Raw genomic sequence first — 14,315 nt, 5'->3', positions numbered from 1 at the left:
GCTACCGATCGCAACCTGGTGCACTACGGCCAGGCGATGACGGAACGCGGCGGCCAGGTCGGCGGCGGCGGTAATCTCACCCACTACGACTCGACGGAGTACGGGCCGGCGGTGGAGCGAACCTTGAACGCTTGTTGGGAGAAGCTGCGCCGACAGCAGGCCAGGTACGAGCTCGGAGATCTGCCGCGGCTACCGGCGGCGTACGGCATGCCGCCGCAGCAGGACCACACGCGGACGGTAGCCGTCCTGGACGGGCACACCGTCGTCTGCCATCTGCAGCCGCAGACGGACATGTACACGGGTCGCGGTATGCCGCCGCCGTCCTACAGCGAGTGTTAGGTGGCCCGACCGTGACCCGGGTCGGGGAGCCTTTCTTGTCCTCTTATAGCGAAGGTACGACGGACGCCGAGGACGGTGTGGCCGACCGCTCGGTACGGCGTGAACCGTCTGGACGATTTGCTACGTTTCGGGTGACCAGTGATGATGGGAGTGACGGTGGTGACAGTACTGACTGATTCGTTCCTGAAGAAGAAGAAGAAGATAACCACGTGTCGGCGATCGCCGCCCGAAGAGGCGGGTGGAAACACGCGGGAGACGAACGTGCCGCTTTTTAGCTCAAGCATAAGCGCGACGGTGTCTTGATATAGCTCGTCGCGTTTTAGCCATAATCGACGTAACGCGAGCGTTCTAGAGGACGCCGCTCTTGTCTCCGTTCAGATAAAATTCGGTCGGACGTCTCCTCGCGGACGAGCGAGACGGAAGAATGAGAATGAGAGAAAGAGAACGAGCGAATGCGAGATTAGCGGGCGTCCAATTAAGGCTGTCACGTCGTCCAACGGGCGCCTGCGTCTCTTAAGATTATATCGTATACATGTGTGCGTGAGTGCGTACCACTGCGGACTCTGTACAACACAATTGTAGCGGACCTCTCGTTTAGACTAAGTCGACGGCGACGACGTCGTTGGGCCGGGCGGTTGGAATTGGCAAACCGAGTATGCGAATCAGATCGGAACGTAACAAGTCCTGATGAAGACGAGAGTTTTTACGAAGTCCGAAGCGAATGCGAGAAAATCGGCTTTGAGAAATTTCAATATTTATACTGGATTTAAGCGCGATGTTTTTGTGAATTTTATACAAGTTTAACGGACCAGCATTTTATTGATTTTATATCAAGGACAGCTTGGAATTAATTTTTGCAAAACATCATCTATAGCAATTTTTATTATTAATTTTTATCTGGTATAGATATTGTATTCTCTTCAAGAGGACTATTAAAAACTTGATTATTTATTTATTTTTTTTTTCATTTCATTTATTATTTATCATTTATTATTTATGATATCTTTGCTGCGATTTTATAAATCTAATCTATTTTATTTATTTTAATAATTGTTCTTTAAATGAGTATATCAGCCGTACTTACTTTTAGAAAAGAGATATTTGTTTTTATTTTCTTTCCTTTTGTAAATATATAAAGATCATTTAGAAAGGAAAAAGTGAAAATTCTAAAAATATTTATTTTCTAAGTCGGCTTTCAGATATACCAATTATCGATTTCAATTTTTATAAAATTTGCATGTCTTAAAATATTCTGCATGAGAAATTTATGTATCAAAATTTTGCTGATGTTGAATTATCGGAAGCATTTGCGTTGCAGTGTATGTTTTATTCAATACATTTCCTATTTCTGGCAATAACACCTAACAACAATGTTATTGAAATTGAATCGAATCCTATCCTCATGCGCGACGGACTTCGGGGGAGGAAATATTACGTGAGCATCGCCGATATTCGGCACATCTGCGTCAACCCTTCCCAGACTCGTACCGCCGCTACATAATTGTAAACGGGTCGGGGAGGGTTACGAGACACGACAAACCGCGTATCGTAAGCCGGTATTCAGTGTGGTAAGTGGATTCACCGACGGCTCAGCCGTCACCCGTCCGGCGATATTAGGTGTCGTGTTGATCGCGGCATTAAATACGGCTCACCGTAACCGAATGTAAATCGCGTGTAAATCACAACGTGACGTACGTATCGTTTGCATCCAGTTACGGTGAGCTGCATTTAATGCGACCGTTTAACCGTCATACCTCGTATCATCGTAACACGTTGGATGGGAGTCGTCCAATTCGTCATCTTTTCGTCGACCACTTTCGAGTTTGCATACCGTAAAGTATTTGGCGGTGCAAAGCTTTCCAGGCATAGATGATCGGCACGGGTCCCAAATCTAGAAAGGCAAACATTGTAACATAGATCTAGACATATCGCCACCGGCCGAATACGTACTGCCAACGATATGCCGGTATCGTCGACAAGCCGAGGGTCGACATGCCCGTATCTCGTAGAATCGACGACGGCTCGATAAAGGGAGTCAGTATCTCAATCTGAGGTGAGATTACTGTGGCTATATTAGTCTCACGCTATAGCAAAAGAAATGTTGAAAGTTATCTAGCATTTCAGGATTTAAAGAACAAATGTGATGAAAGACTTTTTTTTTTATTTAAACTCTAAACAACGATATTTTATTTATATTTGTGAAAAATATAACAAAGTAAAATATGACTGGAGTAATCTCATCACATTTGAGATTTTGTTGCTTCATTTCAGTGCCTCTTGATAAACTTCAGTCGCATTAAACAAAATACATTTGCAAAGAATATTATTTAATAATTTTAAATAAACGAGATTTTGACGTAACCTAAGATATAATAAATTATTCTATTTTGTATCATTTTTCAGTCTTTTTTCTTTTTTTTTATAGTATACTGAAAATCTTATAAAATTATAAAATCAGTCAATATCTCTTTTTTTTATATTCATATATTTCTAGTATATATATATATATACATATATACTAGAAATATATAAAAAATACTTAAAAAAAATATCCATATATATGTATATATATATGGACATTTTCTTTAAGTATTTTTAATAAAATGTAAAAATAAATTGAAATTTCTGAGATTACTTGCTTTCTTAAAATTTTATAAATCGAACATTAACATTTTTTTAAATGTTTTATGAATTGATTCATTTTCTGAGATAATTTAAAAAAAAATCTAACTGTGAAAAGATTGATTCAATTATGTACAACAAGAGTAATTTCTTTCTAAAAAATAAAATTTATACTAGAATATATATCTCAAAACAGCATAAACTGTTGTAATGAAAATATTTATTACAGTATTATCTTTTCTATTTGTTCATCTAAAGACAACTATCTGCTTATATCCTATTATTGAAGCCGATTCTGCGCAAGGCTCCGTTTTGACACTTGAACTATTCCTTGCGCGGATTTTCGCCGAGATGTGTTTTAACGAACAAATAACGAGCGTATTCTCGGCGTTGATGGCCGGAAATTAAAATTTTCTCCTGTGCGAGAAGAATAAAGGAGAAATCGAGAGGCAATGGCTGGAGCGCCTTTATCAGTCGGACGTGGCAGCTCCTCGTCGCACGCCGCTTTGGAACGTTGCGTTTTAGTCCCAGAACGTTATTTTTATAAATAAAAAATGAATAAATAAATATATATATATGTATGTATATGTATGTATACAGTAACGATATATTATTATTGTGAGGAGGCAGAAAGAGCGAAAGAGAAATGGTAAGAAGGGCCCAGGGATTGTGAGTGGGCGGGTAAATATTAGTGATACAAGCGGATTTCCCGAGCGACGTGGAAAAATGCGCGAAAACACTTAGTCACTGTTTTTTACTATTTTTTAAAACAAAACTGTGTATGTGTATGTGAGAACGCGTGAGCTAATCGTGTAACCAAGGGATCCCACGCGCGCGCGCTATTTATTTTTATCATCCCCGAGTGTTTTTTATCGCGAGCGGAAATTGTGTCGAGTGGGAGTTTCTCGTTCTCTAATCATCCTTCGTCGCGTCTTCAACGACGAAAACCACGAGGATCCTTGTTGGATGAAAAGGAGAGTATTGAAAGCGAGCTTCGATAGCTTCGTAATATGGTACATTGTGGATGAAATTACGTTGAATGATCTATAATATTTATATTAATTATTAATACTTGCAATTATTTAAAATAGTATTTTCCTTATGCTAAAAAACATTTATTCTTTTATGAATCTATCAATAAAAACATTTATTTCAAGTACTTTATATTATATATTTCAACAATCTCTTTCCTTCATGTTAAAGTAAAGTCTATATATAAAGTTTAAGATTTAATTTAGTTAAGTTAGAATCTGTTTGATTTATTTAATTCAAATTGCACTAAAATGACTTAATGAGGAAATTGCATTAACAAGTGTGATAAGTTCAACGTATCTTTGTCCGCTATGTCACGACTTCGTGGTTGCTTGGTTTATTTCTCGCTCTTGAGAAACACGCATGTAGGAGAATTGTAATAGTGATAATCGCGTTAGGGGTACCAGCTATGTTAAGTGTGTAAATGTGTCCCGAGCAGTTTTAAGACATAATTGCTCATTCCGGCGTTCCAAAATATCCATGATTTCTTGAAATATCCAACACGAGAAATGTCAACATATCGGTAGCCTTTATAGACATTGTTTGCTATATAAACATCTGTAAGATCCAAGATTTATGCTCACATTTAACATTAATTGAAACGACCAAATCACATATTACATTCCAATATCATCAAATTTCTTATTGATAAGATTTTCAGAAAATTTGGATAATAAATACGATTTAATTTCTACATCATAAATTATATTACAAAAGATGAAAAATAAATGAGTTTTTATAAATGTAAATTTTTGCAACAGTAAAAAATTTTTAATAACGGTAATATTCTTTATCAATAAGTTAGTAAGATTTCAAGAATCATGAAACATTGATAAAATTCTTATGAAAAATGCCGCAAAATGTATAAACATTATTATTCAGTCGTATCTTTATAAAAAAAAAACAAAACATTTTACATCTGGCAATTGCGTGTTAATCGCCTCTGAAAACGTTATAAATATTATGAAGGAAAGTCTTTTAATTTGTACAATCAAGGCTACCGATATCTCTTTACTATCGAATTTGATTCAACGCCACATATTTCCTCTTATCAGATTTATTATTCTTTAAACCGCGATTGCGATTGGGTCAAGATTACGAGTTGCTTAGAGTTTAAGTTTTACCATGACTGATTTATCAGATTATCAGCAGTTAAACTGAAAGAAGTAGCTTGTGTATAATTTTCTATAACCGGGGGAATTGCGAGCCTTAGCCGCATAACATATAATTGTTGAAAGCATCCACATTCCATCCGTTCGACGTTCGTTGCGAACCTGAAAAGAGATGAAGAACCGTCGCAGACTCAAAGGTCAATCAGAGATGAGATAATGTTCGCATTTTCGACGCATGTTTAATGTAAAAAAAAAAAAAAAAAAAAAATCGATCGACTATCTTGCGCGAGAGAGAGCAAAGTGGAAACATTTCGGCAAACTTGGCGGCTTAGCGATATATTCGTGTAATGCGAAACATGCGACGAGAATGCTTCTTTGCGTCTAGGCGTCCCGATTGAAGTTTTTGTCGCGTGCACGAACACGGACATGACACGCGTGGACACGCGTGAACACACGCGTACGCGAAACGTTATCGTATCGTCGCGAAGGGCTCCGAAAATGCGAAAACTGTATGTACATAATGTAAATAGAGCTTTGTACATGTTGGAATACCTGTAATGTAAAGTGGAGCGCGAGCGCGAGAGATCGAGAGAGCCGAGAGCGAGAGACCCTAAGATGATGATCGAGTAGATACGGAAAGAAAGCATACCTACGATAAGTTTACTAGTAAGTAGCAAAAGCTATTACGAGCTATTATGTATTATCGGTGACATACGGCGCGGAGGACGCGCAAGGCGGAGATCTTAACTTAAGTCCCAACGCGTATTAGTTAATGTTGTAAATAAACTAAGCAAAGGAAGTAAAATATTAAAGAGCCCAAGTAATCGTTGGATATTTATAACAAACTCTACTAAAGTAGATCGATGACGGAGAGGTAAAACGAGACGGTTGGGATCGAAACTCGCAAAGTCCATCCTGGACGCGAAATTTTATTTAAGGTGATCCTATTTGCTTTACGCTAGAATCTTTTTTTTTTATATTTATTTTAAATATAAATTTATAGTTAAAGCGATCCTTTTTTCACAAAGAATCTGTGAAGATCCGATGTTTTAAGTATAAAATTATATATATATATATATCGAGCCTCGCTCTGTTGACTCGCTGTAAACGTAAAATTATTTATTGGAGCGAGTCTTATAAAAAAATATAGTTTTACGTTTAAAAAAACGAGTTATCTCTAGATAGCGGTATCTTGGATTTTACGGATTGCGATCTGGATGTCTCGAATGAAAAACGGAGAAAAGAAGGAAAAGACAAAATGTGGTGTAGTCGAGCACACTCGTCCACATTTCTATCGCTGTGCGAGAAAGGATCAAAGGATGAGGAGAGGACGCGTGTGCGGCATTGATCGGACACGGACAGACGATGTACAGTGCATGTTTTATCCTTAGCCGTTTTATAAATGTAAATATCTTTCGCCCCGAGATCACTCTCTTTTTACTCCTTCTCATTCCCGTTCCGCTTTCCCGCGGTGAAAGAAACAGACACAAGGTTAATTGATCGTTTCAATCAAGATGTTTCTTCTTTCGCCTCCGTCGTTATAACGATCCTTTATTATCCATTCCACCTCGATCCTTCATCTAGAACTCTCTTTCTCCCTAAGTCTCCTAACTTTATCCTGTGAGATACTTAGCAGATAAGCTTTCGTTTCGTGAAGTGAAAGAGATCAAATGCGTCGAATGAAGATAAAAAAAATCATCCTCTGTCTATTTGTTGCCGCCCTCCAAAGGCTGATTTGACAAAAATTTTTTGGAGTCTCCTACGAAATATTTGCGTCCCGTATATATATATATATATATATATATATATATTGTGATTTACTGTGAGTGAGTGAAAGAAATCGCGATGAGAAACGCAAGTTCATCGCGTGTAATTTACTTTAAAACTCGTTTCATACTTATTTTTTCAACAATGTCGCGGTTGCATGGGGCAAAATGACGATCTTTGCAGCAGGTGCGGTTATTATGATTATAATTATGAGCGTTAATTCTTATCCGACTATTGATACCTCCAAGCCCCAGAAACGTGTAACACATTATGATGTTGACTATACTATTTGGTATAGTTAACGATAGAGAGTCGCGTACTATAGTATTGTATTATGCTATGTAACTATACTGCATTTAGTATAGTTAATAATATATTATATTTCTTCTGCGATTATTACGACTGATGTGACCGTTTAAAGTTACTGATACTTCGAGGTGCGTCAATAGAAGGAAAAGGCTTATTCGCTTCCGGCCATCTCTTTCTCCCAAATCGTCGTGTATCTCTCGAATCGAAAGCCGCGAAATTGCGGGCTTTGTGGTCCACGCGACCGCATATAATTCGCATACAATTCTGTGATTTTTACCTTTTACGTTTTTCCTTCGTGATGTAAATGATACTTAACGCTAGGGCGCTAACTACAACCGTTGTTACATTCTCAGATGCGTGCCAATTCTTTGTTTGTTTATCAATATATTCGTCATAATTTATGTAAACATGGTTTATATCAATAACTCGTAATGATCGATATTCTTTTTCGTTTTTTTATTATATAGATTTATGATACAAAAGAATGCAAGTTTTTCTAACTCTTTGTGGCACGTAGTTTACATTTTTATAACTATCTATAGAAAATTTATATTTAAAATTTCTATAGATTAGCAATAAAGTAACAGGAGCATTAATAATTTTTGTGATAATTAATAATCTTTTTCAAGCAACTTCAAATTGTTTATGTTATTTTTAAAGCGTTTAAGATCACGTGTCGCAAAGTGTTAATATTGATTGTTAATTATGTTAGCGTTCTAGAGTTTAAGCACGCACACAGTTAACAGTTTACACGCATGAGTTTCTTGTACTACGTCGCCTGCCTGCACACGCTAAAAAAAGAAAGTTTAATGAAGCAGAGGAGCAAAGGAGCAAGGATAAAGGTAGAGGATAAAGACGAATGTAAAGCCTAGGTATCTCCGAACTAATAAGAGCCTCCGTTTTCTGATTTTTGTATGCTTCTTTAAAACTGTCTGATACAAGGAAAAACAAAGGATAAATAAATGTGTACCAATCTCTGAATAAAATGCCACTTGCCTCAATCTTTCTTTTATCCTCAATTATAAGATCCTCAATTAATCGCCGGGAATCAAATCATTCACATTTTATTAAAATAATAGGTTCCTTTTTATGTATAAAGAAAAATAAAAAAAATATATATCTAATGTAAGAAAACGTACCTTATGATGTAAGAAACACTCAAAGATACAGATTAGAATAAAAAAATGTCTCATTTATATCTTTGTCTCTTTATTCGAAAAATTCAAAATATTGTTTCTTTATGTAAGCTTCTAATTTAGCAAGTATCAGTTTTGTAGACACATACTGCTAAATTTTTATATAAAACAAATATTGATGTGACTTAATATTAAAGTAATAAACGATTAACGATGTAAAAAAGATTTAAACTAAAAAATTGTTCTCGTTTCAGACAAATTCAGCATCCCCTTCGAGAAAAATTGAAAAGCAATAGCAATAAATAATAATAACTAAATATAAATATTTATTATGGATAAAGATTTTATAATTTTGCACCATTTTCAACGAGAATTTTAACAACATCGTGATTATAGGCTATCATCACCGGTGTGATTCCGAAAAAATCTTTGTGATTCACATCAATCAGATTGTTCTTTACAATGTATTCAACAATCTCTGCATTGCCAGTTAGTGCGGCATCATGCAGAATAGTTCGACCGATATTGTCTATGAGACTGATATCGGCGCCTAGATGTATAATGCATTTTACTATATCCAGATTTCCGTGCTTCGCCGCCTCACGAAGCGGTGTAGAGCCGGAAGAATCCTGTGCATTTACATCTGCATTTGCTCTGACGAGCAAGTCAATCACTCTCTCATGACCGTGAAGTGCTACGCCAATTAAAGATTGAAATGAGTTACATATTGCAAATCAAAAAGAAATGCAAAAAGAAATAATTAAATATAAACAGGTAGCGCTGAATAATTCTGAAAGATTGTATATAAAATGTTTAGCATTTATTTTAAACCTTTTAATATTAAAAAAGCAATACAAAAATGTAAGAATTATTAAGAATATCAAGATGTGAAGAAATAATGTTAAAAATTTTTATAAGAATAAAGAAAGTATTTTTAAAGATTAAATTATATTTGAAGTAAAATATCAGTTAAATATAAATTTCATTATATAATAAAAATTTAAATCTTATTTGTTGTACAACAAAAATATATATCATAAAACATCAGATAAATAAAAATCGATACAGTATATAAGAATTAGTAGGATAAGTTGCGAAACAGTGGCGCCAGCAATCGATTTTGCGTACTTTTACTACACTGTTGAGGCTTTAAGTTTTGTGACTGACTCGATATGAATTTTTCTACTGAAGATAATGAAAATTCCTATTAGAAATAAGTAATTTTCAAAATTTCGATATAATAAAATTATTTTTTCAAAATAAAATTTTAGAAATAGATTTGATTTTTGTTAAAAAAAAAATTATAATAATTAAATATTAAAAAAACAAGTCTGAATATATGAGGTGAACGTTTTATGTTTATGCTTCATGAAAATTACGAATAACTTTTTATCTCAAGATAGAGTTAATATTTAAATATAATTAATATAGTTAATAGTTAAATAAAAGTTTTGAAGTATTATTCAACAAGTTTAAAAGGTATTTGATCAAATTTTTGACAAAAATCTTTTCACTTGCTTAAGTTTTTGTAGTGAATCATATTTTCCTTGATGACATGGAAAAATTTAGAAAATAAATTCTGTATAATTACCAGCAATATGCAATACAGTTCGACCATTGTTGGTCCACTCGTGGATACCTTCTGGCCAATGTTTCAATAATATATTGACTGACTCTTCGTCACCAGTTCGACAGGCGATGAATAATGGTGGCCAACCATCTTTATTACGAAAAGAAGCATTAGCCTTAGCAGCTAAAAGAGCCTTGATACATTCATGTGCTGTTGGACCACTTTTGGTGCATGCAAGCATCAGTGGTGTCCAGTCGGCACGTTTTAAAGCATCTACTTCTGCACCTTTATTAATCAAACAATAGTACTTACACGTAACATATTTCACATATAAATATAATTCAATATAAATTAATTTATAAATTTCAATAAATTTAATTTAAATATAACTTAACATTAAATTTTTCCCAATTAAAAGTAATTAAGTAATTTCTAATATATGAAAATAATTTAATAACGATAATTTAATGTAATTTAGAGTTTTAATTTTATATATTTCAAAAACAAATTAAATACTGATAAAATAAATAAAATGTTCTTATCTAATTAAAATCAAATTATAATTTATTTATTACGTCAAATAATTAATTGAAACAGAAGAAGTACAATAGGGCACCTTTCTCCAATAAATATTTCAAAACATCTTCTCGCGCAAATTGCGCAGCGCAGTGTAGTGGCGTCTTCATGTCTTTATTTTTAACATTGACTTTAAATTCATCCGTATGTTTGGATAGATATTTCACGATACTCATATTTCCCGCTTGTGCTGCCACGTGTAACACAGTATCGCCAGATACCTCGTGACCAAAACTACCCCAACCGCGAATTCTATGTCCTTCTTTCTCGAATATTGTTTTTATTCTGTCTAAGTCTCCATTCTGACAGGCGCGTAGAATTTCGCGCAGTATCTTACGATAATGAAATCTTCTTAGACTATTATTGGTATCTTCATCCACCATTTTTGCGGATAAAAAACTGTGAAACTTCTGATTCGATGTAATTAATATAAAGACATTTCAAGACGTAGGAAATTTCGTGTAAAAGTAATCACACACACTCCGCAAGATGAGAACGATCTAAACAGCTGCTGACCATAGATATGATATATCTAGACGGTTATTTCGCAGAATGGGTGTAGAGTGCATGAAGAAGAGGATTCGTGCTCTTTCGCGAACGTATGGACACAAAACAGAGTGCATCCTTTTCTACGTGCACCACATCTCCACTTCTTGAACTTGCTCGCTCTAGATATTATTGATCTGTTTTTCGCAGCTGAACTACAGTGCATATTCATTGTATTGAAAATGAAATAGATAATATATTTGAAGTTTGATAAAAGAACGAGATAGAAAATTTTAATGCAGAAATAGGAAATAATTCTTGTCTATATCGTTGACTGCTGCTGTCAGTCTCACAAACACGTGCTGTCGCCAGACGTTTGAGCGCGCGAACTCGAAGAGACCATCATCGTCGATGTGCGTACGATGTTACATAACGAAACATATATTCAACATCTTATTTACCAACGACCGGTTATTTCATTTTCTAAACAATCGACTTAGTAATAGATATTTAAAAAAAAATCAATATTTTGAAAAATGACTAGTGCAAAAGACAAGAGATTATATTTTCTAAATTTTTTTAAATAACTTCAGACGGGGCAAGGAGAATTAAAATTCTATATTTAAATTTGCTGAGAGTTTTCCGGTTATTTACGTATGAGAGAAGACAGAACAAAACTGAAGAAAACGGAAATTAAGAACAAGCACGTAGTCAGGTTCCATTATGAGGTGTGGGTATGTCAAAATTATCATACATATTGGCTGGTTAGATGCCGACCCGAAGATACGCTGTCCGGTCTCGAAACGTTCGATTATTTAAACAAACCCGAATGATACCATCGCGGTCACACCCACTACTTCAACACACCTTTGTGTAGGGACGAAAAAGAATTCTCCAAGTGAGAGATCCTATGTGCTGCAACGAATCATTAATGTTACGTTCTTTTTTAATCCTCTCATTCTCGAATTATTTTTGACATTGACAAAAGCAGCTTAGATAGTTATTTTCTTTAATTACGTATATTTAATGTCCTTCATCGATTCCATTTTTCATCAAGAGTGGAATTTAATTTTTTCATGTTTTATTATAAATTAGAAATTCATTGATGTTTGTTGTTTTATGTATTAGAAATTGTATTACTAATTGTTATTTATATTAAAAAATTAAAAAGAATTACGAAAAAGCTGATTCTTTATCGAAAATCCATAAAACTTACTTTTAATTGATTTTTATTTTTAATTACTTTTTAATTGATATAAAACTGTTTTGGAAATAAATATTAATTTTATCAAACTATATAAATTTAAATATTTTTATTAGGTATTTGAAAGTTTTTAGTTTAAAAATTTGTAATATGTAACATTTTTATATACAATACAGGATTAAGTCAGTTAATTATTTCTCTCTACGAAAGAAAATATAATATTTGTTCTTATAAAATCCTTCTAAAAAGAATATGTAAAAATATGTAAAATATAGTAGACACTATTTTATATTATTGTAATCATTTAATAAAATACATCTTTTGTTAGATCCAAAATTTTATATATTATTCGGAAACAATATTTATTATATCATTCTTGTCCAATTTGCACATGAATTTCTCCTTCTTAATATAAATTATAGTTTCATTTACATTGAAAATTACATTTTTCTCGTTAGATTTTCAACAATTTGCATTTAGCGAATATTACCAAAAATTGCCTACTAGGCAGGGTGAGTAGGCGGGGTGTGCAATCTTGTCGCAGGGTGCACAAATGAAACGATTCGGGGTGAAACGCGTACGTGAGCAACAATTTCCCTGCGTGCACGCGTCGAAACGAAATTCGTGTCGAACATGCACGGAAATTACGAATAATATACGCGTGCGCTTAACTCTCACACATGAATAATAAACGAAGTCGCTAATGCGCGCCCTTTCGACGCCCCTTATTTCTCTTCGTCTTAACCGAGCCGGCGTGTCCGAAAGCGCATGGTAATCAGACACCCGCAGATACATCACTAATTCATTCGCTCATTTATGCTCCATCGCCTATATCGATTGCCGAGTGTCGCACGGCGGAGTTTCTATCTAGCGTGTACATAAAAGTAAATTCTTTCTCTAAAATGTAAAATAAAAAAATTAAAGCATTGATGCATTTTTTTATTATTGGATAATATATTGCAAGCCAAGACTTTTTCCAAAAATTTCATTTTTACGAATAAACTTTTAGTTTTATTGTTCTGAATGTTTTACACGCTAATTGCAATATTTAAAGTTTGTGGATATTAGACGAGTGTAAATGTCCACGAAAATAAAAGGGAGAATAGTATCTAAAAATATTGGTTATTATATCTTTCTATTGGTATTACTTTTATATCTTCACATTTTTACCAATATATTTGTTATACGATAAAAATTGTTAGAAGCGAAATTTAAAGAAGTTATTTAGTTTAATAATAGGGTCACCAATTTAAGAGATGAACAGTTTTATTACTAGTATTCATTTATTTAATATTAACTATCTGTGTCATATTACAGTAGCTGCATGCTAAAACCGTGAAGTTCGATTTGACTAAATGGCAAATGGAGAAGCTAAATGGCAAACGAGAGAATATTTGTCCGTGGATCAAAGCGCGGTATCGAGTGGGCGTATCGCCTGGGGGGGTCAGACAGTCGATCTCTCGATTTTGCTGCTTAACGAGGATCGCCTCCTCTTTAAATGAGACTCGATGACCGAGCGGAAATCGAAAGCGCGTCGCGATGACACCGTAAGAAAGTTACGAGTTCGAATGCTGGTCGATTCGCATTTAATCCGCCAATAGATCGTTCCGCTAATAGATTATGGCGTGTGCCAAGTGAAGATATATCTCATTGTTAAAGTACAATTAAACGTGATTATATGAAACGCTCAATTCATTGTCAAATTCTATTTTTTTTACATATATAGCAAGTTGCACGTACATTATATATTCAGTTATTATATATTAATATATGCAAATGTATGAATATTTTATCTTTCAAGATACATAATTCTTTGATTTATATATCTTTTCTTTGATATATAATATTACGCTTTGATATAACAGTACAATAATACATAAACATATTTTCTAATATATCTTTAAATAAACGTATTTTTTGAAATAAAATGTTTTTAATATGTATTTAGCTTCATGAACATACACATACGTATTTTTTTCTACATATTCTTAATTTTTAATTCATTTTAGAACTGAAAGTGTATTCCTTAACAGATTTTAACATTTATTTTAGTATGTTTATAGAATTACCTATTGAATTTGAAAATCTTTGACATTGGAATCGAGATCGGAGTCGTGACGTCAGTTCGGAGATATGTCATCATCGATGCACACTAGCAATAT

The 14,315-nt window shown here is 34.2% G+C and overlaps 3 protein-coding genes across 7 annotated transcripts in view; 1 reads left to right on the top strand and 2 right to left on the bottom strand.

Annotated features, from left to right (window-relative positions):
* Positions 1–2,423, bottom strand: part of LOC105425793 (uncharacterized) — a 4,837-nt gene extending 2,414 nt beyond the window's left edge. The window contains exons 1-3 of one of the 3 annotated variants that reach the window (XM_011636720.3): positions 2,290–2,423; positions 2,094–2,230; positions 383–522 (exon numbers count right to left, since the gene is read on the bottom strand). In XM_011636720.3, coding sequence (XP_011635022.2) covers positions 383–522; positions 2,094–2,230; positions 2,290–2,333 — 321 coding nt within the window. In that variant the 5' untranslated portion in view covers positions 2,334–2,423. Of the gene's footprint in view, positions 1–382; positions 523–2,093; positions 2,231–2,289 lie in introns of those variants that run through there. The other 2 variants (XM_011636721.3, XM_089073921.1) reach the window with 2 other exon arrangements.
* LOC105425791 (latrophilin Cirl) overlaps positions 1–4,902 on the top strand; it is a 305,513-nt gene extending 300,611 nt beyond the window's left edge. The window contains 1 exon segment of the mRNA XM_011636718.3: positions 1–4,902. This exon segment is cut by the window's left edge and continues 93 nt beyond it. Within this exon segment, the coding sequence (XP_011635020.2) occupies positions 1–339 (339 nt within the window). The 3' untranslated portion in view covers positions 340–4,902.
* LOC148937132 (ankyrin repeat domain-containing protein 16) overlaps positions 1–11,314 on the bottom strand; it is a 21,118-nt gene extending 9,804 nt beyond the window's left edge. The window contains exons 1-3 of one of the 3 annotated variants that reach the window (XM_089073919.1): positions 10,504–11,312; positions 9,909–10,172; positions 8,890–9,011 (exon numbers count right to left, since the gene is read on the bottom strand). In XM_089073919.1, the coding sequence (XP_088930045.1) occupies positions 8,890–9,011; positions 9,909–10,172; positions 10,504–10,846 (729 nt within the window). In that variant the 5' untranslated portion in view covers positions 10,847–11,312. Of the gene's footprint in view, positions 1–8,620; positions 9,012–9,121; positions 9,522–9,908; positions 10,173–10,503 lie in introns of those variants that run through there. The other 2 variants (XM_089073918.1, XM_089073920.1) reach the window with 2 other exon arrangements.
* Between the last annotated feature and the right edge of the window lie 3,001 nt (positions 11,315–14,315).

Source organism: Pogonomyrmex barbatus, unplaced genomic scaffold (assembly GCF_055798465.1).
Source record: "Pogonomyrmex barbatus isolate J1 unplaced genomic scaffold, ASM5579846v1 scaffold16, whole genome shotgun sequence".
In the NCBI taxonomy this organism is placed as follows: domain Eukaryota; kingdom Metazoa; phylum Arthropoda; class Insecta; order Hymenoptera; family Formicidae; genus Pogonomyrmex; species Pogonomyrmex barbatus.
Note: the sequence above shows the minus strand (reverse complement) of the source record. Positions and strands in the feature narration are given on the sequence as shown.